Genomic DNA, 25,062 nt, shown 5'->3' with positions numbered 1-25,062 from the left:
AGATCGATAGCTCTATCTCCTCACTTTGACCTTCAGTTGACTTCAGAATTAGAGCGGTTAGCGCTGGTCAGCTCGGCTTCTGTTACAATTAGCAGGAAGCTTTATCCTACAGTGGCATGGTTCCCCACATAGACACGTGGAGGTCACGTTACAGGCGCCATCGGCCCCTGAGTGACTCTCTCTCTCTCTTTCGCTATCTTCCTCTCTTCTTTTTCTTTCTCTACCTCTCGAGGATTCCATTCAGTTAGGTCTGCAGGAGATTTCACTTCACACACACAAAGCTTGTCGTGAAACTCTCCGGCCACGGCATCCGAAAGACCGTATATGCGGAGGGTGTGTCGCAGGTGAAGAGAGGATAGATACCCAGGTTTAAAATTAGATGGGGTTGAGGATGAGATGGGATATAAGAGATGGGTTAGCTGGAGGGCAAAGGGTGAATTCAATGTGACCACAACCTCACACATCTCCACAGACCTGTATTTCAACCCGAGGGATTTGTCATAAGAGCCGGGGGTCTTGGTATAGGGCTGCGAGGTAGCCAGAAATGTCTTCTATGCGAGACCTGATAGCGGATTAGCAGTATTCATTGTTTTTTTTGTTTGATTTTTTTTGTTCTTGAGGTGCAGTGAGATGTATCGATGTTATATTGACCCTGAGTTACTGGCAGAGCTTTAACCTGAGAGGGTACGTATACGTGCCTGTGACTCCTATTGATTTCCATCAAGTCATGTGACTTGAGAATTTCATAGAGAAAGCCGAGTCTCAACAGCTTAAAGGACAACTTTAGTTTTTTCATCCAAGGCTCATGTTTTAGGTTGTTATTAGAGAAAGTAAAAGATGAGTGTTAACTTTTGTTCATTTGCTGCTTTCTTTCGTTATTTCTTTCGTTATTTCTTTTGGATTTTAGCGGTTTTTGACAGGGGCCGGGGGCATTCGAACATGGGGCTAGATATGTATTTTTGTACAAAATATTATGGCGATTTATTTTTGTATTATTTACTATAGTCCTAATATACCCCAGGACATTACATCTGGCCACAGAAGATCACAGGATCTACTGAATGTGAAGCCTACTGGGGGGAAGCAACACTGTGTGTCATAGGCTGAATATGTCAGTTTGACACATTCAGTAGATCTCGTGATCTTTTGTGGCCAGATGTAATCTTTTGGTGTATATTAGGACTTTAGTAAATAATAATAAAATAAATTGCTATATCATTTTGTAAAGAAATACATGCTCGAATGCCCCCGCCCCCCTGTAAAAACAGCTAATAACAACCTAAAACATGAACCTTGGTTCCTTTAAGGCACACCAAGGACTGTCTAAAGAGGACGAGACGTGAAGACCGTAAGGGCGCCGCCATGTTGCTCACATGGTGCTCCATGGAAGGAAAGAAACATGCGCAGTTGAGATCAAGGAAGCTGAACGAGGAAGTGTTGGCTGCATATAGTCCATTGCGCATGTTTCTTTCCTTCCATGGAGCACCATGGAGCAACATGGCGTCGCCCGTACGACGCCATGTTGTCTTCGCGACTCGTCCTCTTTAGACAGTCCTTGAAGCACACCAGGAAGTAGATCATGCGTGCAAGTGGAACATCTGGCCTACGGGTGGCACTAGAGTAAAGGTGATGGTCACTATAAAATCAGTAGGGTTTAGAGTAGACTACCGGTAGGTTTGAAAATGTAGGCCCGGCCCTAACTGACTTTGGGCCCTAACTCATCTGGCCCAAGACCCGTCCCGAATAATTACCATAGATTTTAGGCCGACCTGGCCCTAAAACGTCAGGCCGGGCCAGGTCGGAATGGTCAGAATTTGTGAACTCTAGTAGGGTTTAGCCTTAGACTAGATGAACATGAAGGTGCCCAGCAAATAAGAATGGCAATCTAGTAGACAATCATTTTCAAGATATTGTTGGTGACCAAAATGTTGGATGGATGGACAGACAGACACAAAAGACGATTCATTATTATCAGTTTGCTCATGGTGTATCACTGGCGATTTACACGTTTTTGATTGTGGCAAAGATGTTTTATAATTTGTCAATTATGCAGTCCACTCTGTGGCCTCGGGCGCTGATTCAATCCTCAGACACACACCCTGTCAGTAAGTACATATAATGAGACAGAGGGAGGACTGGGGAAATTGGTACTTCTTTTCAGAGTCAGACGCTTGGATGGCAGTGATTCATTTGCAATTCATAGTGAACTGCGTTTAAATTCATACCCATACATTGGTGGCTTTGTTCCGCCATGACACAGCACATGGTACGGCTTGTGTTTCTGTGTTTTTACATGGGGGAATATAATTGCCATGCAAATCGTGCACGAATGGAGGGCTGCCAAAACATTGAATGTTGGACAAGGATTCAGTTGTTGGGAATTGCAATGAAAGGTAGGTTTACTGATGAACCAGATTAGATATTTCAGCCATATGGTCTGTGTTGCGAAGATAGAGTCATCGTAAGAAAGTACTGTGTGGCTTTAGGCAAGCGGCTTGTGGCATATCATAAAATAAACTTAGTAAGCATGATTCACCATTGTATTTTTTTAGTCTGTGTGAACTCTGCCATCGACTCTGCCATACATTTTTTAAATGTATTATTTTTTCATATTCATATAAGCAAAAGTAAAGACAAAGCAAAAGACAAGCATATTTTGAACTGGATATGATTATTTGCACTGTTGTTGTTGGTGTGCTGATGGCTGATGGTGTCTGTGCAATACTGGGGTTCAGGTGTGGTCTATCCAATCCTAGTTACTGTACTGCATTTGATCACCATAAGGCCCAGACGGGCAGGGTGATCTAGCCCTCATTAAGGTCCTCTCCTGGGGCTTGGGGATGGAAGGCAGGGGGGTCCGGGGCCCCTACATGATGGATGTCTCCTGGAAGTGGACAGGGCACGGCCACAATGGACCGACCCCCTAATGGTCCCCATTCAAGAGAAATGGATGAGTAGCCTCGCAATAACATTCACAAGCATACACATGTCCATGAACGCGGTTTCTCACGCACGCACACAAATATGTACAAGCACGCACGCATGCATGCACTCACATTAACATGCATCTAGACATATTCACAGTTATATTCACAGTTCACACACGCGCACACATGCATGCACGCACACACAGGCACGCAATTAATATTATGTGCAATAGCCTACAATCAGTCAGTGCTGCATGCATGCAGTCCGATTGGCAATTATGTTTTCCCGCGGATCAATTCGGATAACACCATCAAAGGTAAACGCGCCGGTGTGTACGCATCTTTGATCTGACATTCCCAACGCTCCTCCGCTGTGTATTTCCCGGTTCCACATGCAAGGGGACAGTCTAATTGCTAACACAGCGGGGTGGTGATGGGGCTCTAGAGAGGGTCCCTCGTTCCCCCAAAGCTCCACCTGCCACCCCTCATCCCAGCTGAGGCCTGTCTCTGCATTATCACAGCCTCTCTACTTCCCCCACCGACACAGAATTCAACCTACACACACACACACACGCACACACGCACACACGCACACGTGCACACGCACACGCACACACACACACACACACACACACACACACACACACACACACACGCACACGCACACGCACACGCACACGCACACACACACACACACACTAATTATAATTCCTCACATACGTGCCGACTCCTCCTCGTTTTATGAACACACCCTCCTCCCGTAACCTTGTCACTGACAGTTCCCAGTTGTACACCTGGTCCAGCTAATCTAGACCCTTTGACACTGTGTTGCCATAAGCCCCCCATAGGATCAATAGCCGGTGGCCTGGACGCGCTCTAGCTTGCCCGGGCTAATACACCAGGGATGGATGCTGAAACATTGGGAAATGGTTTGACAAAAGAGAGGTTCCTCAAAGGCAACTGGAGGCTTATTATAAGCTGCTTGGCTAATCCCTGTGTTCATCCACTGGATGTTTGATCTTACACCATAGTAGTACATGAGAGGACATGTCAAACAGAAAACAGACCCCTAAACTGTCGGTTTGGGCATGTGATCTGTGAGGGCTGAAAATATGGGATCCGTCTTTTTATACGTATAGAGCTCTTTGGGTTGGAATTCATCAAATTCAATAAAGGAACGTTTCAGACGTGTTTGCGTTTTAATATATACTCTAAGGTGCAAGTGGAACATCTGGCCTAAGAGTGGCACTAGAGTAAAGGTGATGGTCAGACTCACTATAAAATCAGTAGGGTTTAGAGTTCTCAACAGGCCTGAAAATGTAGGCCCGGCCCTAACTGACTTTGGGCCCTAACTCATCTGGCCCGAGACCCGTCCCGACTAATTCGATTTTAGGCCCGACCTGGCCCTAAAACGTCGGGCCGGGCCATTTGAGAACTCTAGTAGGGTTTAGCCTTTATAGACTAGAGGAACATGAAGGTGCCCAGCAAATAAAAATGGCAATCTAGTAGACAATCATTTTCAAGATATTGTTGGTGATCAAAATATTGGATGGACGGACAGACAGAAAGATGAGGCTTAAAATATGGGATCCGTCTTTTTATACGTATAGAGCTCTTTGGTTGGAATTCATCAAATTAAATAAAGGAATGTTTCGGACATGTTTGCGTTTGCATGGTGAAGCTTACATTTGTAATGCCTGACGTTAGGAAAGAGAATGGTTACGGGAAATGTTAACCTTTCTTTCGACGGAGCTCTTAGGGCCTGTAATTATCTCTCTGTGCTGAGGTAACAGTGCAGGCTCCAAAGCCTCTAACCTCCAAGGCTATTCACTGGCAGATTGCTAATGGAGGGGCATTTGTATCAAATCTCATCATTCCTTCATCATTCACCCACCCCTTTCATTCAGAACACTCAAGCATATGCTCCGGTTGGTGCACTCCTCCCCCACATGCAGATAAAGCCCACACGATATTTATTAATGGCGTCCGGTAAAAGTCCATCACAACCTATCCTTATTTATCTCTGAAGGGAGTTGAGTGTTTGTTTGTTTGTGTAAATTCATTTCGTTTTACGTTTGTTTGTGTGTGTACGTGTGTGTGTGTGTGTGTGTGTGATAGAGCGTGAGAAATGGGTCCACCGGGAGACAAGAAGCACAATGGCAAATGCTTGACTAATGACTGCATAATGAGTGTCTGTTTGTGTGTTGTTGTGTGTGCATGAGTGTGTGTGCATGCAGGGCATGGGCGTGAGTGCGTGCGTGCGTGTGAAATCTGTGCATGTAACAGACTGTGTGGCTCCTGCAAGGGGTATCGGAGTTAAAAGGAAAGTCTTCAGGCTAAGTGCTGCTCACACCGCTCAGATCAAATGAAATCACTGTGTGTGTGTGTCTGTCTGTGTGTGTGTGTGTGTGTGTGTGTGTGTGTGTGTGTGTGTGTGTGTGTGTGTGCGTGCTTGCGTGCGTGCGTGCGAGTGAGTACAATTATAAGAGTGGAGCAGGATTGGAGGGTGGATGTATTGACAGAAGGTCATGTTGCAGGAGTAGCTGAAATCTGACGCTGCATCCTGTCTTCGCTCTATGACCCCCCCCCCCCCCCCCCCCCCCACACACACACACACACACACACACACACACACAGTCCCCTATCCGTCCTTTCCCTGACTGCCTATATTTGCCATCTTGTCCTTGGTTTATCTACTTTTCTCTATCCTCTCATACACCTGACCACAGTCCCCTGCTAATACAATATGAGTACACAGTGTGTACATAATATCATGACAGGCCTGGGTCAAACAGCATTTGAAAATAATACTTTGTTGTTTGTTTTAGTAATGGTCCTGGAACACCAGGCAGGTGAGGCAGGGTTTATTATTGTTTGTAGTACTGAATGCGGGGAATTGGATGACAGTCGCCGGGAAAATTCCTCTCAAAGCAGAGACCGAGTATTCCGGACACGTTTGCAATTGCCCTGATGCAGCAAACCTCTTCACTTGCTCCTGCGAGCACATTGGAACACCTGCGCGGAATCATTCTCCATTGCCATTTGACCCCACGTCTCTACCCAGATGTTTCAAAGCGAGCGTGACAACAACCATACTGTCAAGATGACATGTTGTGTGAAGGCGTCGAGAGACATCCCTGTTTAAAACCTGACACGAGAATGCGCTCCAGCGTCTCTTGGCGCGTACGTTTGGTGAGCGAGTCAGGTGCGTGGCGGCAGGTGTGTTGGCAAATTTACCCCGAGTCTCCAGCTGGTCCTGTGGGGCCTCTGGAGTCATTTAGCTCCAAATGAGTCCCATCTGGCTGAGCTTCTGATGGCGAGGTGTGGCAGTGAGAGAAAAGGAAGATACATGAAATGAATGAGTGATCTGTTTATGGAGCCCTCTGGTCCCCTCTCTTGTGTCTGGATCGCTGTAGACGCTCCGTCTGGGAACATGATCAGCGGGTGCACATTGTCGTTGTACAGATGCCTTTGAATTTGTATTACCCAACATTGCCATGTTGGTTTAGAGATAGAGAATACCATGGATGCTGCCTGCAGAATAGATAATGTAGTTTATTAACTTAACTGTACTGTAGTGTACTGTGAAGCCAGTTACATTATAGTTATATTTTGGAAGACCTCATGTTTGTAAGTTGCTGATGATACGTTTGTTCCCGATATTCAGCCTTAGTATGGTAGCCAATAAGGTTCAAGGTAAAAGTTGAAATACAGTACAACAGTGTGGAAAAGTGGAAAAGAAAAAGTACATCTAACTATAAATGCACCAAGTCTCTGTGTGTGTGTACTGTTGTAATCCACGTACCTCGAGAACCGTTCGCCCCACCGACTTCAAATTCGACAAATTGGACAAAGCCAACTCTGATCGTGACAAATCATGACAATGAACACAATATCTTGGGCCGATCAAATCATTAGAAAGAAGAAAATAAAGGCAGGAGACAACACTATTTGTTTTGTTTTTCTTCTTATAAATTATTTGAAAACATTGTGTTCATTGTCATGATTTGTCACGATCCGAGTTGGCTTTGTCCGCGGCATAACCGTCTTTAAATAAATACTTTAAGAAATGCCTATGGGAAAAATGCATTGGGTTTCATTTCCTGGGCCACTCGTTGTTCTGAAAGGGGGAGGGACTGCGACGCTCTATAGGGACACTAAACTATTATCTCTACCCTGGCCTACTCAAAGAAGAAAATGCTATTTCCTGTTAAAGACTAGTTGGCTCAGAGTTTCTTAACTGTCCTCCTGCTCTCTTCCAGAAGTATGATGCCCAAGGCCCTGGATGGCCAGATCGTCATGGAGAAGACCCCTCGTTACTTCGTCACCGGGGAGACCGCGGCGCGGGTCCATGCCATGTCGAAGGACGTGAAGCTGATCGTGGTGGTCCGTGACCCCGTGACCCGAGCCATATCGGACTACACACAGATCATCTCCAAGACTCCGGACATTCCTCCCTTTGAGAGCCTTGCCTTCAAGAACCGGACCGCAGGTATGAAGCTCATAGTGTGTCCACCAAAGCCTTTCTTCCCAGCTCAAAGTGCGGGTATGCCTGAATGCAACAGATTTTCAAGTTTTCCAAGTTTTCCAAGCAGATAATAAATTGTAAACAATTAAAAACCGCTCAGGAAAAAAAACGTCTTGGTGGACAGTGAATAGTGTTACAGTGGAGATTAATGAATAATGATAACGATACAAATTTGGGGTTAAAAGCAGTGGTGGAAAGTAACTACATTTACTCTGTAGGCTACTGTACTTTACTTGAGTAATTCCAATTTCCAATACTTTTACTTCTACATCTTAGAGACAAATATTGTATGAAAACGTTCATAACTTTAGTAACTTTAGTTACTATAGTTACTTTGTAGATTTGGATTTTCTTTTTATTACAAAACATATACATTAACCACGTCAGCCCTACATACATTTCGGCCAGTTGAAAATAGCAGATCTACAAGCTCACAATGTGTCACATCGCAGACACATTGTGATCTTGTAGATCTACTATTTTCTGCTATACATTTCTGGTATAAATTCTGCTATTCATCTGCTATAGGCCTACATTTGAAAACTTTTAATGGCACATTCTGCATAGCGAGTACTTTTACAGTACATGCCAATACTTTTATACTTTTATATTATACTTAAGTACATTTTGAATTCCGGACTTTTACTTGTAATGGAGTAGTTCTACATTGCAGTATTGATACTTTTACTAACAATTGAGTATGTTTCCCACTAGTGGTTAAAAGACACTGCACATCTCTGCCTCGACCCTTTAGGTCAGATCGACTCTCTGTGGAGCCCACTGTGGATAGGCCTGTATGCCCAGCACCTGGAGCGCTGGTTGGCCTGGTTCCCCAGGGCCCAGATACACCTCGTCAGCGGGGAGAACCTCATCTCCGACCCGGCTGGGGAACTGGGCAAGGTCCAGGACTTCCTGGGCCTCCAGAGGATTGTCACAGACAAGCACTTCTACTTCAACAAGACAAAGGGCTTCCCGTGCCTGAAGAAGCCCGAAGGCAGCAGTAAACCCCACTGTCTGGGGAAGACCAAAGGCAGGATGCACGCCCCCATTGACCCGGATGTGATCCAGAGACTGAGGAGGTTCTACAGGCCGCACAACCAGCGCTTCTATCAGATGGCCGGCCTGGACTTTGGATGGCCGTGACTCGCTGACAGCGTGGGAAATGTTTGCTCACAATCAGCGTCTGTTAAAACAGGTAGCTCTTCACTGCTCTGGACAGGAGGAGCCTCTGCAAAATTGGCATAGCTATCTGCTCGCGACGGACGTGTAGGAACGTCTCAGAGACCTGCAGAGCAAATGAACTTCTATCAATCAATCAATCGACCAATCAATTAATCAATCATCTTGCTGTTTTCAGAGTCATTCTGTGTGTCGCTTAGATGTTCTGTGAAGGTGCTTCCTTCCACTGAAGCGGATTGTAAACGCACACTGTACTACAGTGGTCATTGACTTCCATGAAATAATGGTGTCATTCTCTGCTCGGCTTCTTATTCTTATCTTCATGAGTAAAACTAAAGCCTCTGTGTGGTGGTGTAAAGGTGGGTACGTTGCTACATTGGCTTAAAGGGCGGTGATGATGCGAAGGAAGGGCGATACTTTTAGATCAAAGCAAAACGTGTTGCCAAAGGATTGGCTAAATGGAGTTGAATAGTTTGAGACGCCATGTAGCTTCAGTCTTTTAGCTTCTCCAGTCTGCAGTATAAACCTGATGTGCGGTATTTAGTAGTGAAAAAGGTGAACACAATTTTTGCATTTCTAACATTCCATAATCAACTTCCGTCTCGAATCTTAAATAAACGTGTTGGCAGTCAACAGATACATACTGGGCATCAGTAGTATATCCTTAAATTCAATATGCATCGGAAAGGTCGGATGAATCTTTTATGTGGAGCAGAGGGGGCAGAGTTGCAAATCTTTGTATGAGCTCAGATTTGACTGAGTGGTTTTGTATTCTTGAATAATGAATGTGGATAAGTGGATGTCGAGGAGCTGGGGGGGGATCGCTTGCCCTCCTATCGCTGGTGCCCACTGGCACGGATCTATGAGTGGCTTAGCCCATTCTGACCTGAGATCAGATTCTAAAAATGTCTTCTATGTCAGTCGCTCTTTGATTTTTCAAAAATAGCAGACCTACAAGCTCGTAGTGCGCCACACGGTGGCGCGCTATGAGCTTGTAGATCTGCTATTTTTAAATAGCTAAAGCACGACATGATGCTAACCCCAAAATGGGTTCCCGCCCAAAATGTGTTAGGTTAGCATCGAATGGCGACACCATTCTACCCCGGATAAAGAGGACGACTGGAAGAGAGCCAAAACAAGACTAGGTCAAATCAATGTGTGTTGGTCCAATTATCAACGGCCATTTATTTTGACTTGTATGTATGCAGCTTTGGAGGTCTACTATTGTGAACAGGGCCTGCTTGCAGTGACCTTGATTTTCAGTTTGCATGTATTTGCACTAGTTTGAAAGCATAAAACATTAAAACTATTTTTAAGCTAAGTACTTAAGTATAAGTTCCTTATTGTTATCCTTTTTTTTCATTAACATTTTTATCCCACGATTTTGCAACCCATTTTTTCACCCAGTGTCAATTATCTAATGTAATCCTGGGCGCTACACTTCCTCTGCCGACCTGGGGGGGGGGGGGGGGGGGGGCAGCGTACTGACCTCATGCTTCCTTCTATGCATGAGGAGTCCAAGCTGCTTCTTTTCACTTGATGGGAGCGTTTCCCCGGCCAGACGTAGCGTGTGGAAGGAACACGTTATTCTGACCAGTTCCTTTGCCCTCCATCAGGCGCTCCGGCTGGCCAGGGGGAGGTAGTTTAGAGAACAGGATTACTGCATGTTTTTTGTGAGGGTACCTAGACTACCTACCCTAGGGGACACGGGGAGAACATGCAAACTCCACACAGAAAGGCCCTTTCGCCAACCCCGCCTCGGGTATGGGCACTGATGACGCGGAGGAGGGAAGACGCCCCCCCAGTGCCCTTATTGTTATCCTGAAATCTGCTGGTGTAAAGCCCACAATGAAGCCTGCAGGTTTTTGATTAGTTGTTGTGAGAAGTGGTACAAGCATTCTTTCACAGCATTGCATCAGAGCAAGTACATCACGGTGGGAAGCAGAGGCTACAAGCGATGTCTGCAATCAGTGGTAGGTCTCAGTCAAGGTCATCATCAAGGTCTCACATCTCTGCCCAGTCGAGAGTAGCCTATTATACTGTCCAGTGGAGCAGCCAAAAATCATCCGCTAGGTGATAAGAAGATGAAACGTTGACATTTTCTTTTGGAAAGGGCCACTGGTAGGCGCAATACATTTGTTTAATAGGGGACACCCATAGGCCATAATAGCTACAGTATAAGGAGGTCGGAGTGGTCTGGCCATTTTCCCCTCACCGCCATGGTTTTGTGGTTTCAGTTTCCCTCCAGAGGGAGCGTATGCATATGGTAATGCATTATACCTAATCTCTCAAGACAGATTTTCAATTTTCAATAAAAATCTGTCAGCGGCATTGCTGTTTAGTTGAATAGGAGCTCTCCTAGGGGGCTCTCGAGCAGGAAGCAAGAAATTAGTATAAGGGGGCAATTTTGCTTTTATCAAACGGATTCCCAGATTGCATTATTGCAAATTATACCTGAAGAGCGCTCTCCGTGTCTGAATTGACTGGTTTTTACGGCCTTGCAGGTGCACTTTAAAGGATATGGGTATGAGTCCATCTTGTCCGCCCGACACATTGGTCATAAGATATTTCGAAGACTTTTGCAGGCTGGATTTGCTGTGTACTTTCATGCTCCCTGTAGTCTGAACTCTAGTGATGGTGACCAATGCTGGCCTTTCTTCAAGTGCTAGTCTATTAGGCTTCCACTTGCACACAAGACATCTCAAAATCAAATTAGCCATGAAACTGTCTCAGTACATTCATGCTCTCTGGCAGATGAGCCATATAGCCATTTGTGAGACCCCATTACTGTTCCTCTAGTCTAGCCCATTCAGGCCTGACGTCCAAAAAAAAAAAAAATGTTTTAACGATTAAAAAAAAATAGCAGACCTACAAGTTCATAGTGCTCCACTCGGTGGCGCGCTATGAGCTTGTAGATCTGCTATTTTTCAATAGCTAAATTATAACACCAAAAGGGGTTCCCGCCCAAAATGGGCTAGTGCTATCCTCAGGCCAAAATGTAAACTTTGCACACATGATACCACACAGTCAAACAAACACATTGCAGGATGAATCCTATGGATTTTGGTGACTCCCTCATTTCGAACATCAGCCTTTTATAGTACCAACTTGCACTAACAATCTTACAGACCCCCAAGTCTTGTTTTGCAATTGTAAACTATAGCTTATGAAAAGCCCCAAACAAAAACTTCAACTTCAGAGTAAGTTTTTATATAATAATATATACAGTATAGGCTATTGTATAATATGCTTTTCTCCTCTTGTCAAATCCTTCTGTCCAGACCCGGGTGGCTGGCATGGCGGTTTGGCCACCTAGCCAAAAATGCTTACAGTAGCTCATATCTGCAAGTCATAGAACTTTCTTTTTGAACAACTTAAGCATGCACATTGCCTTGTTTACATGTTGAAAGGGATATTGACCTCACTCAACCTCAATATAGATGCATGCCAGGACTGGGCCTCAAAAGAAGGGGCATTACATTTGTTTGAACTTGTTAAAATGGGGTCTTTACTCTTTAATCACCTTTTTGCATTAAACAGCTGGACTTTAACACTTCCAGGAGGGGGGGCTTTAAGTAAGAAAGTTGGGGCATTGAATATATTGTCACGTGTAGGTGAGGTAAGAACCCAAACGCAGGACATCCAGGCATGTATAGTGTTGGAAACCATTAAATTGTGATTTAATTCAGAAGACAGGTGAACATGAAATAACTTGAAACAGGTGACAGGATACAATGACTCAACAAACACAGACTGGGGAACAAGACTGATACACACATGAGGGTTGATTACAAAATGAGACACAGCTGGAGCAAACAAACATAGAACCATGAAAACTAGACCAGGGAATAAAACATAGAAATACAAGACCAGACTGTACAATAAATGACAAAAGTCTGTGACTGTGACATGACATATATTACAGTTTAAAAAATAAATTGTGTAATTTACATGTACTACCAATAACCATAATGAATGAGTTGTTCTAAAAATAGAGGTATCAAATTGGCTTTTGTGTCCTAATATGCATCTATCTTAAAATATTACAAGTGGTAGATGTGGTCAGATAATGTATCAATATTGGTCATGTCACGGCCTCTGCCATAGTATGATGTCAGCACCCCCATGTGGACAAACAAAGAAACTGACGAGTCGTAACAGGTAATAAGTCATAACATTCTGCAGAAATAGGCGAACATTCAGTGCAATTAGCAGACCTACATGCTTACAACACATTTGTTATAGAGGGGATGAAGTGTAGACCCCTGGAGAACCCCAGCCAACAAAGATATTATTTTCCCTAAGAGAGACATAGGCTATTTATAATTTATCTTGGTAGTACAGTATATGTAATCTCCTGAGACAGATTTCCATGAAACATTTAAACCTTTTATTTAAAGTTTTTAATTCATGGAATCCCGTATTAGTAAATATGACATATGGATAAAGACACAACAGTCCATGCTTCAGTAGTCAAGTGAACATAAAACTTTACTAGAATAAATTCAATTATTTACATATCACTTAACATTGAGCAAATAAAGACACAAATATACATACATTTTCAAATGCACTTCTAGATAATGAATAATAACTATCCTGGAATGCAATGCTCTCATACAGTTATTCTTCACTGACTACCCTACTTTAAAGGAGTGTGCTGGTAAAATACAAAAAGTAGTGACATTTCGAGGCTACAGAAGCCTACAGAAATGGCAAACAGTGGATTAGATAAATAAGAACTGTTGGTGGAGCTCTGGGAATTGTTTGGTGCTACTTAATATTGGTGCTGCCACAAATGGAACATTTTGAAAATAATACTTGATAACTTAGAGGCCATAAAAGTAACTGGTCCCCTGATTTGGGAGGGTACCTACACTAGTAGCTTATGTTCCCTCAGCCCTGTTAAATCAACTTTAACTGTAACCATAACTCTAATCCCAATTCCCAACCCCAACCCTAAACTGAGGGAACATACTATGGTCTGAACAAGTTCAGCTTGATGACAACAAGTAGGCTACAACAAAGTATAACAGTACAGGTAAGAAAACATTACCAGGTGCTCAACGGAGACGTTCAGGTAGATAAAAGATGTAAAAATAGTAAAAAGGTCAATCGAGGCAGTGGCTCAGTGGTCCAGGCACCTTGGCTGGCAATCCAGTCTGGCAGTGTGCCGTGGGTTTGACTCCCGATTCCGATGGCCTTTACTGCATGTCTTCCCCCCATCTCTTCAGCCTACTATCTGTCCCTCCATATAAAAAAATAAAGGCAAAGCCACACAAAAAAAAACATTTAAAAAGGTCAATCGAGATAAAAAAGTCGGAGAACCGGGCACCCAAAAAAGAGGAGAAGAATCTTTATTACACCAACATGTTTCAACCTATACCGGTCTTCATCAGGGCTTTGAGCCCTGATAAATATTTTGAGTGCCCGGATCTCCCTCTTTTTTTTCAAAAGCACAACAGCACTTTAGGACCCAACGTAGGCCTACTTAAGAGTTTTGCATCCTCAAGAAAACCTAGAAAGGGAATAACACCTCACACCTGTGACATGAGAGCAGAGGATATGCTGATATAACATACTGTATGCTAATAACTGCCAAACTGCATTTTTTTTGTTTTGTTTTCTCATTTTGACCAGGATTATAGGGACTACAGTATGTTGTCTATGTTTGAAAACATAGTGAATTTTGTCTTAAAAGTATATTTTATATGTTTTGGCAACGATGGGATGATGTGATTGCATGGAGCCAAAGGTGAAAATAATAAAAGTAACTGAGTTTAAAGTAAAGAGTTTAAGTCATATACTATTACTGAACTAAGTGACCACGGTATCTTTTTCCTGTTTCTGTCATGTAAAAGCTACTTAGAAAGCTTCAAAGGGGGCCGGTGTATTCCTTCGCATAAGGGTATAAAAAATCACATTGATGATCACATTGTTTTTTTTTGCACAGACAGCTTAATGGAGTGTTATTAGTCAAAGAAGGAGCTTTCCCCTCAATTAAAATGTTGTGAGCATCAGAGACATGGAACTTTAATCAAAGGAAAACAGTATGGTCATCCCCACCCATCCTACATTCTCTGGTCCTTTGTGGAAGCACAATATAAAGGTCCCCTTTATAAGTGGCACTAACACCATTATTGTTTATATTTCCGCTGAGGAACAGAGGAAAGCCTCCGGGCAGAAACGTGCTGCTTGCTGGTGTGGGAACGCTGAAAAAATAGAGAATAAAAAATAATCCTACTGGATACAACGTGAGTGCTGGTATTCTTTTCTATGGACTGTATCTACCTGAATCGTGCACTCGAGACTTTAAAGTACTTTGAACTACTCAACTGAGTGCTTGCTTCTCCTCATTTCTTCATGTTACCTTTGTGGAAGCAACAATTCGTAGTAGCCTAATCTCCTTTTTATCTGCCATTCATAAATGGTCCAGAATTTGCCAGGTTCCACATACTAAATTGATGGGTGTCATTATAGATAGCCATCTATAATGGAAACAATAGATTGATACTGTATGTAAGAGGTCTCTGAAAATGCTTTCAAACATGTTGGGGGTCATTTTAACTCAGGCTTTAGTGAACACCCTGGGCCATTTTTAAGTATTTATTTAGATATTCGATTATTCATTGTTGCTGTCCCACCACCTTCTATACAACCCATTGTCACTTCAAACTCCTTTTTAACCATGATAGATGAATTGAAAACACCCATTCTTGTTTCTGGTGACTGATATTGTCCTTCTAATACGTTTCATAATAAAAATAATACTCAATGAGGTGGATGTTGTGCTACGTTATGGCATTGCAAGCAGTCACTGACACCATAATACAAATTGGGTGGCACTGGCAGTGCTTAATGTCCGTTATACATCCAATAAGGGAGCACTATATTGGTCAATACATAGAGGTATTTGCTCTCACAAGCTGGCCTTCAATCTATAATACTAATGCTTAAGGAAACCTTAAAGCCTCTTTTTGTATTTTATGCACATGAACCATTTTCAAAGGCAAAGTGGGAGACTTCATTCATACATTTTCACGCACAAACCTGTACAGGCATGCACACTCACATACACTCGCACAAACGTTAGCATCATTACATTATACATTTTTCTTTGAATCCTTAAATCTTTACAATACAAAACAGGTAGTTATAACCATATAGTTCAGTCATTAAGAGTGTGCAACCTTTCGTAGGTGAAGTTTGGAGCATTTGGAACTGAGGTGGATGCGGGAGCACACAAAGACAGGCCTTCTACTCAGGGACGTGCAGAGTGTGTCAGAGAGGCGGGGGCTGAAATCCCGTAAGAGGGCACTTTTGGCCAAAAATTACAATTACAAGCTCACAACGCGTCATGCTGCGATGTGTTGAGAGCTTGTACATCACCTATTTTCGGGGCGCAACCCAGCACTCTTTAGCTAGTGGAGATGCGGTGTACGACATTGGATTTGTTCAACGCAATTAGTTCAACGCAAAATACTGTGTTCAAGTTGAGGAGACTTCAGGGGTAAGAAAATGCTGCCTTCTGGTATGGCATGGAAAGTAGTGGCATTTCAATTTCTTTCACCATTAGTAAATGCTGCATTCGTGGTCTGGAAAGGGCAGTTGTTTTACAGACGGGTAACTGACAGGGCAGGGGCTGAAGCCCCCTTTGATGTCTATGTGTGCACGTCCCTGCTTCTATCTAGCTTCAGACCTGGCGTGCATGCCCTCTCTGCGTGCGGCAGACTATGGAGCTGACTCTGAGTCAGTGTGTTGCATTCCCTCCGCTGTGCTCTGTTGACTCTCAGCTAAGGGAAGCAATATGGGCATCTGTTTTAAAAAACAACAACAACAACAACACTGGATTAAAGACAGCCAACGATCATGAAGTCAGAGGTCAGCAGCAGCAGCAGCGCTCATTTCCATAATGACCAAGAGGAAGGAGGTGAGGTCCGCTGACAAGGAGGCTTGGGTCACAGCTTGGTGCTCGGCGGGCAAAATACACGGCTGTCAGGTCCAGGATGACAGTGGCGTGCACAGGCATTTTGAGGGGCTCAAGTGAACAAAAGGGCACCTTGTGCGGCGCGTGGAACCGGCCGGTTGCCTTAACATAGTGTGAGAGATTTATAGATTTTGGGGCATACATAATATATTAGCAGCTTTTAATCCAGAATTGGTCAATGTCACCATGTGCCACATACTGTACAACAACAACAAAAGTAACAACAACAAAAACGAACGTTCAAAACAAAGGGCAATTGCTGTCCAGAGGGCAAAAAGGGGCAGGCGCTCTAGAACTACCTCGTGTATACGGTCTATCTGTGCACGCCCCCTGCTATGGGGTCTTAACAGTACTCCTCGTCCTGGGTGTCGGGCAGGTCGCTGAGGTCCAGGAAGACGGAGGCGTTGGACAGCTTGCGGCTGCTGGAGGACAGGTCCAGCAGCTCCTCGGCCGTGCTGGGGACGGAGCTGATGTACATGTCCCACACCTGCTCCGGGGAGTCCAGCTCCAGCAGCTTCTGCTTGATCTTCAGGTTCTTCTCCATGTTCCGGCGCTTGTGCTTGAACTCCAGGATGGTCTTCGTGTAGCGGTTGATGGTGGTGACCGACGACGCCATGCAGGCCGTGAACGAACACCACGCCAAGCTGGGAGGGAGAGAGAGGCGGGGATATTGTTTTGGCTGCCCCTTGTAATAACATAGCAGCAACAGAGAACTGTATTTATATAGTACCAAAAGACAGCTTAAGAGCTTGTAAAGTTGCCTTTCGCAACTCTAATTGTATGATAAAGTTCAATTGTGTTCATGCAGATATATGTGTGATTCAAAATGCATCCATTTGTTTTGCATTGTGTAATTTCTGAAAGGATAGTAAAAAACAGTTATGAGTCTAGATTGGATAAACTCACACACTGTGTGTGTGTGTGTGTGTGTGTGTGTGTGTGTGTGTGTGCGTGTGTGCGCTGTGTGCGCGCACTGTGTGTGTGCTTACTTACATGTATGACCAGCTGTAGTCCCATGTCTGAGGCTTCCAGTCCTCTGGGCCCAGACTGACCGTCAGCTGAAAGGCTGTCGTGTACATCATGTGAGCCACCATACCTAGCAAGCCTGGCAAACAGAGAGACGACACTGATTTACTGATACACATCACTGATCAGACACTGACATCCTCACAATATGAAACACAAACGGACAGTAAGTGGGTTAAAAAAAGAAAAGAAAAAAAAAGCTGAACTCTGTGCACTTTCTTGCTTTCACCACTTGGTGGCAATATAATGTTATCAGTGAACCAAGGTCCACTGTCATGAACTCACCACTATTATTGTTATTCTTGTATGACATGACGTGTCTCTGTTTGTTAATTTGACCAAGAATGGAAAATGAATGGGGAAAAGTAATCAGAGTTCGTCCAGATGCTGTAATGAAAGTTTCGTCATTTCATATTAATAACCCAAGGGACCTGCATCCACGAAACCCACAAACACACATCAAATGGGCAAGCAAACATACAAACGTACACACATGTGCAATTAGATGAAAGACCTGCTATATGAGCCAAGCCTTTTGTAATGAACTGTTAATTGCCTTTGTGTAACATGCTATACAAGGTAAACTTGAGGACAATTAATTCTAATTGTCCTCAAGGCCAATTGGAATGTGTTTGTGTGCACTGAGGTTTGCGAGTCAGAGTCAACGTCAGCTGGCTGTTTGTCTGTGAGACACCCCTTGACACGAAGACCCCTTCTAAACATCGCTGAATCGTGTCCAGACATCCTTATCGACAAGTACGCATCAGACCAAGGCTGCGATGGATTTATGTGTCCTACCGGTATGTACCCTGGACAAGAACAGGTGCTGTCAATCAGCTTGAGGTGAGAAAAGGCACTTGAGACTTGGCTGAGTGAAAATGTCTAATAGTGCTCTTAAAAGACAGCAAGCTCATAGACGGCAACAATAATTAAATATTAGATTAAGTGGAGATATACTGCCACTGTTGGCTCCGTCGACGTAACCTGGCACCACGTGGTCAAATGAGAAAACAGTGTGTGTGTGTGTGGGGGGGGGGGGGAGACTTTTTGGTCTGTATTAGGATAGGATCATGCTATGTTGCCAACTTGCCATTACTCTGTGTTGCTCGTATACATGTATATACAGTAAATATTCTGATACCATGCAAAACATTGATGTATACTATTGTGAAACTTGAAACTGTTGCAACCTGTCCTCAAGTTCTTCTCTCTTATTCTCTCAGTCTCTATTTCTCTGTCTTTCCTTTCAATCATCATTACACTGTTGTCCCCTTTTCTTTTTTACATTATCTTGCTCTCTGTCCAATTTTCTTTCTAAGATTACCAGTCTCCTAGCCTTTGTCAGGTTCACTCTCCTCTCTCCTATCAGTATAGTAGTGGTTCTCAACCAGTGGTCCCCGGACCACCAGTGGTCCTTGAGGTGGTTCCTGGTGGTCTCCATGGGACCAGCTGCTAAATGATGGAGAGTTGGTAACCACATTAGGGATAGTTCAGATTTGTTTTAACTTAGATTTTAACTTAAACTGTATTAAATACTTATTACTTGCCATTAATATAGTGGTTGCAACTGTATTAATTGATTGCCTGAGTCCTGTGGTGAGAGTTCTGCTCTGGTTTTGGTGAAATATGAAGTAGTTCCGGTCATTTTGTGGGGGGCACAGGGCACGCATTAAAAGTAAATTAATTCACAAAACTAGCGTAATTTGTATTGTTGACCTATTTCTATAGTGCAACTTTCCTTCATTTTTTACCCCTCTATCACACGGAACTACTGTATGTTTTTTGTGTCCATATCACTACACCGAAAAATAGTTCCATCTGATAGAGGGGTCAAAGTTGAAACGAAAGTTGCGCTATATTTTAAATCCAGGATATATTAAGCCAGACATCTTTATTATAGAACTACCTGCCTCCCCGCAGGGGGCAGTCTTATCTCTTATCACAACAGATATCTGTTAAATCCCGGTTTAATCTCTAATCCAAGTTTCGTGAAACAGGCCCCAGGGCCAGGAGTATGCCCTAACCCCCGAAAATCTCTAGTCTGAACAACATCAGCGTCATGAAACACCTAAATTCCTAATCTCCCATAATTCCTAACACCCTTTTTTCAAGATTATATTATCACTTAAAGTTATGCAAATGGCAGCTTTGTGTTTGCACATGTAGAACAAATCCTTTTTTTCCAAGCTTGTCCATGTTCTGCCATGCGTAAATTATATCAACGTACCATTCACAGAAAGGTCACGTTGCTGCACATAAAATCCATAAATGTGTGGTTTGGGCAAATCACACTAGGAAAACGGCTTAATATGGTTTTTTATAGAACAGAACCACCTCAACAAAACAGATTTTTATGACAATAGTATTTATTGCAAATCTAAAACAACCTTTAATCTCTTCTCTCGCTTATTCATGCTTTCTAGCCCAACTGGCAAAGAAATATTCCATGTGCACTGCTCACTGCCGGCCGTTTCAACAATATCTCACTTAAATAAACCAGTAGGTAGGCCTACTTTGGTAGAATCTTGTTCCAATTTTAATTGGACTAATATTATATTAGTATTTGCACCTGTGGTCTCGTGGATAGTCCATATTTGCAATATTCTATGTCAATAATAATTATACATTTTGGTCACTGTGTTAATGTGATGGTTCATGAGAGAGGAGAGCCAACATATTTGCCCAAATGATGGTTCACACAAAATGGCCATGCCAGTCAGTCTATAGTGCAGAATACTAAAACTCGCCTTGCATTGTACAACAAAACCATCCTCGACATACAGTCTTCTTCAGATTCAATCCCACTTAAGCCATAATTGTCTTGTTGGGTTTAAAATCCTTACAAACATCAGTTACAGTCGATTTTTGTCTACTTGCAGCACAGTGAGTCAGTGAAGGGTTGGAGAAATTGCTGCTTTTATGGAGATTGTAAATTTAATTACCCACAAGGGCAGTCTATATACAAAGATATTGGGTTGAAGCCAAAGCCCCCAATGCACACACACACACACACACACACACACACACACACACACACACACACACACACACACACACACACACACACACACACACACACACACACACACACACACACACACACACACACACACACACACACACACACACACACACACACACACACACACACACACACACACACACACCTCTCTCTACTAATACCCCCATACTACATCTTAATATTTCTCCTCTTTGTAAGTTTCTGTGATGAATAGCTTTAATACATTTTGCGTGGCTCTGTCTTCTACTGTTCCTTCGGAGCTCATTACAATGGGATGTACTGGGACTGCACATTTTATGGCCAGGATAAAGCTGTGGTGATAAGACAACATGGCCAATTTATGCATTTTATACCTTCTCAAAAGGTTTACAAGTCCGGGGGCTTTGTAAACTGTGGCCAGACTAGATTAGATCATCTAAAGCAAACATTAAAGTCCATAGATTTGCCTGCCACATGGCGTCACAATGAAAAGCCCAGTGTTGGAGGGGCTAGCACCCCTCAAAAGATATACAGGTATATTTTATTTTCACATTGTAGAGAAGGTCACTGCAAAATAATCTTGTTACTTATGACAGGGAACGATCAATGATAATGAATTCAACCCAGTTCCAAAAAGGCATGGAACTCAACATTGTGAACAGATTAACACAAAGTGTTGTGTGAGTCAATCAGAATCAGATCAAAGTGACACCAGAACTGTCCTCTGTCCCATTAGCAAACTCATGCTTCATTGTGTGGAGAGCGACAGCGGCTGTATACCTGAGAGGACAGTGGAAATGGCAGCGAAGGCGTTGAGCTTCAGTCCATCGATGACATTGCCAAAGTGGCAGACTTCTATAGACATGAGCATGCCCCCGGTGCCCAGCAGGAGAATGTACAGGCACTCCGCCACGATGCACAGCCAAAGCACCCCTGCGGGGACGAAACGGCAACGATGAAGAAATAGGAATGAGGCACAACAACAGCGTTGTGGACACTTCTTCTGCGAAAGTATCTATACAAGCATACAATGTGTCGCAGCAGGCACCCAAATGGTGACGCTAAGGTTTATGTGGATATACTGAAAGTACATGATAGCAGTGGAAACATGGACACACAAGTGTGGGGGAAACGGGAAGGGGGGGTTGAGAGAAAAATATTGGCAAGTCAAAAGGTTGGGGTGAGTGGCAGGGGGGAGTTTGTTATGGCTATAGGAACGACAAGGATGAAAAAGGAGGAGGCTGGCTGAGGAGGATTGGACCAGTGACCCACTCACCCATATCATTAACCTTCACTGTCAGAGAAAGGATACATTATCTGCCAGAGACATATTACTGGCCACGGCTTAGCTCTGCACATCACCCTGTTAGAATGACAGGCGAGGAGACGGGCCTGAAATACTGTATATGAAAACCCAATTTTCACAAATTGAATACACAACCCTTCCCTGGGGCGGGTAGCTTTCATGTACTTAATTTATCACGGTTGACTAATGTAAAATGGCTGTTTAGTCAAAACTAACTATTCATTCTACATTAATATCCATAGCAACATAAAGAACAAAACAAGCTCTAAGCTGGATTTCATATTAAATGAATCCTTTATTATTATTAATAAGACATGATTAATGTAATTATAGACGTATAATTTCACGCTTTTTAAAGTATTGATTATGTTATTTTCATCTAATAACTAATGCTACATCTGTATATCTGCATGTCATATCAGAAAATGCTGCAAGTCTCTTTCACAAGTAGAGACACTGACTGTGGACTATAGCTCTCCATTGAGTAACACATAATTCACCACGAATGACGTGAATTGTATTGAGCGACAACTGACAATACATCCACCTGTTGTGTCAGTGTTACAAAAGATCTCACTTCATTCCACTGCAAGACAAGCGCCTGGCCCTTACAAGAGACTGTGAGGCAGTCTTTTGTGTGAGGACTGAATCAGCCATGCAGGAAAGGGCATGAGGATAAAGGGAGACCACTGCTACTGGCGACAGGAGAAGCACGGTAATTAGAGGGTGTCTCACTGACACAAGCCTCCCCTCCCACACACGATGGCCATTGGACAAATTGATTTTCTTCTTTTTTTTTAATCGACTGCCCCTTTGCTTGATTAAGTGATTGTGTGATTGACGATTTAATTTTATGCGACATATACTTGCCCGTGTCAAGTATATTGGTTGCTGCCAAGACACCAAATAGAATGTGATTTAATAAGCCCGCCGACTTGCAGTAGGCCTATATATATGAGATGATATATTTTCCTGGTGGGCATACATGGCTTGGGGTAATTGGATGCTTAGATGTGTCACTATGTCACGAATCGATAGCCTTCAACACGACACCGAACAAGGGCCAACCCATGTGGCGTGATCTTCGGTGTATGGTAGGCTACAGGCCTGGCATCATTAATACTGAGGTCTCATAGAACGTGTTCTATGAGGCCAATGCCATCCATTCATGTGAATTACGTAACCTACACTGTATTGCCTGATGCTGAGGAATGAGTGATGATGATGAGAAACCTGTTGAAACTTCTCTGGTGCCAGGCTATATGTCTCACTCAGAAGCATGAGGATGGGTGGCACGATTAAACATTAATATGTCAATGCAATAAAATTATGTTTCTTGTTTGTTTCCTTAGGCTTACCTCTTTCATTTGCAGGTGCAACATACAGGAAACTTCTGCAGTGTTCACCTGAAAGAGATTGCACATTATGTCAAACTGCACACTGTTTCACACTGCACACTGTTTCACGAAACTTGGATTAGAGATTAAACCGGGATTTAACAGATATCTGTTGTGGCATCACTGTACTCCGTAGGCCTAGTACATTTTCAGTGGTAGGCCTCCACACACTGTACCAAAGTATAGGCCTACTGTACTGCAACATACAGTAGGCCTATACTTTGGTAGGCCTACCACTGAAAAATTACTATAGGTCGACAGTGTGGGAACTGTAGTAAATTCCAGCCTTGCTGCATGCACTCTTTCTTTAACCCATGGCATATTTGGCTTAAATGTGTATTATTTATTTAATAACATAACAATTTCATCAATGTATGCAACCTCAGGTTCAGGCAGGCCTATAGAAACATCCTGCCTTTACATAACAGTTTTATCTTGTCAATCATGTTGGATAGCCTAAGCCCATATCACTGGTTGAAAACGGTGTTTTTACAATTAGATTTGAGCATTCTAGTGACAGCAGATATGACACTGAGACACGCATGCATGGTCCGAGTCCGACCATGCATGCGTGTCTCAGCTCACTCAATAACAGCTTCACCACATAAGGAGTAACAAGTCACAGGCTCACAGCCCATTTATTTATTTATTATTATTATTATTATTATTATTATTATTATTATTATTATTATTATTTATGTATTTATTTATTTTTTTGGGGGGGGGGGGGTCAAATAATAAGAGCTTACAAAAATGGCTTACAAAAGGAAAGGAAAGGGTGCTTCAAATGATAAATTATGCAATAAATAAATAAATAAATAAATACAAAAGTTTAATAATGACAAATGGACACCAACAACACCAGATAAGAATTAAAGCGCGCATTCTGGGCCAGTTAATTGGTTCCCTGCACAGCGCGCTCAAAGTTCCATCATCATCATCAGCAGCAGGTGCGTAACTTACCGGTCAAGTTGACATTCTGCTCACAGGAGAACCAGATCCCGGTGTGAAACTTCCTCATCAGGTACTTGTCCTCGCCCGTCTCCCAGATGTACTGGACCAGCCGCGTGTTGTTCGCGTTGGAACTGTTGTACCGGAGACAGTATGACTTCCTGGGACTCGTGGCCGCGGTGGAGGACGGCGGCGGCGGCCCCGTGCAGAACGGCTTGACCACCTTCCGCGTGCCCTCGCACCAGTAGCTGGTCGTGAGCGCCGACACGGCGAGGAACAAGGCGAGGAAGTTCAAGGTAAGAGCCAGCGACGCTCTCCGCCGCCGGTCGATGCCCATAACTGCGACCCAAAGAGTGCCACCAGTCCGTCACAAAAAATATTCCTGATATATTTGTCGACCTCTCTCCGCTTCTCTCCTCAAATCCCCATGATGTTCCGGCTTTCCAATAACGTGTCCGCGCCCAATTACCGCGCGGCGCATCTGCCTGGGCTGCCGTGCGTTTCTGAGATATGCTCCTTTGTGCTGATGCCGGGTCTCTCATATTCTATAGCTAGACCACCACCTCCCCCCTCTCCCCTTCAGCCCCTCCTTTCTCTCTCTCTCTCTCTCTCTCTCTCTCTCTCTCTCTCTCTCTCTCTCTCTCTCTCTCTCTCTCTCTCTCTCTCTCTCTCTCTCTCTCTTACCGAGTGGCCCCCTCAACTCAGTTCAATCAGGTTGTTTACATTTGCCTACCATGATAATTCATTAAAAACAAGAACA

The 25,062-nt window shown here is 43.5% G+C and overlaps 2 protein-coding genes across 2 annotated transcripts in view; one reads left to right on the top strand and one right to left on the bottom strand.

The window, feature by feature from the left end:
- The window catches only part of hs3st3l (heparan sulfate (glucosamine) 3-O-sulfotransferase 3-like), a 12,456-nt gene extending 3,692 nt beyond the window's left edge, over window positions 1-8,764 (top strand). The window contains exons 2-3 of the mRNA XM_083788027.1: window positions 7,190-7,419; window positions 8,210-8,764. Coding sequence (XP_083644153.1) covers window positions 7,190-7,419; window positions 8,210-8,598 — 619 coding nt within the window. The 3' untranslated portion in view covers window positions 8,599-8,764. The remainder of the gene's footprint in view (window positions 1-7,189; window positions 7,420-8,209) is intronic.
- An 8,200-nt stretch (window positions 8,765-16,964) lies between these two features.
- On the bottom strand, window positions 16,965-24,642 carry gsg1l2b (gsg1-like 2b; the record flags this gene model as incomplete). The annotated part of the gene is made up of 5 exons (XM_083786994.1): window positions 24,315-24,642; window positions 23,313-23,360; window positions 21,429-21,581; window positions 17,615-17,726; window positions 16,965-17,265 (listed from the first exon to the last, which is right to left on the bottom strand). Exons 1-5 carry the CDS (start codon window positions 24,637-24,639, stop codon window positions 16,965-16,967), a joined length of 939 nt encoding a protein of 312 aa, XP_083643120.1. The 5' UTR covers window positions 24,640-24,642.
- Window positions 24,643-25,062: the final 420 nt, after the last annotated feature.

Source organism: Protomyctophum parallelum, assembly GCF_964188405.1.
Source record: "Protomyctophum parallelum genome assembly, chromosome: 17".
NCBI lineage: Eukaryota > Metazoa > Chordata > Actinopteri > Myctophiformes > Myctophidae > Protomyctophum > Protomyctophum parallelum.
Note: the sequence above shows the minus strand (reverse complement) of the source record. Positions and strands in the feature narration are given on the sequence as shown.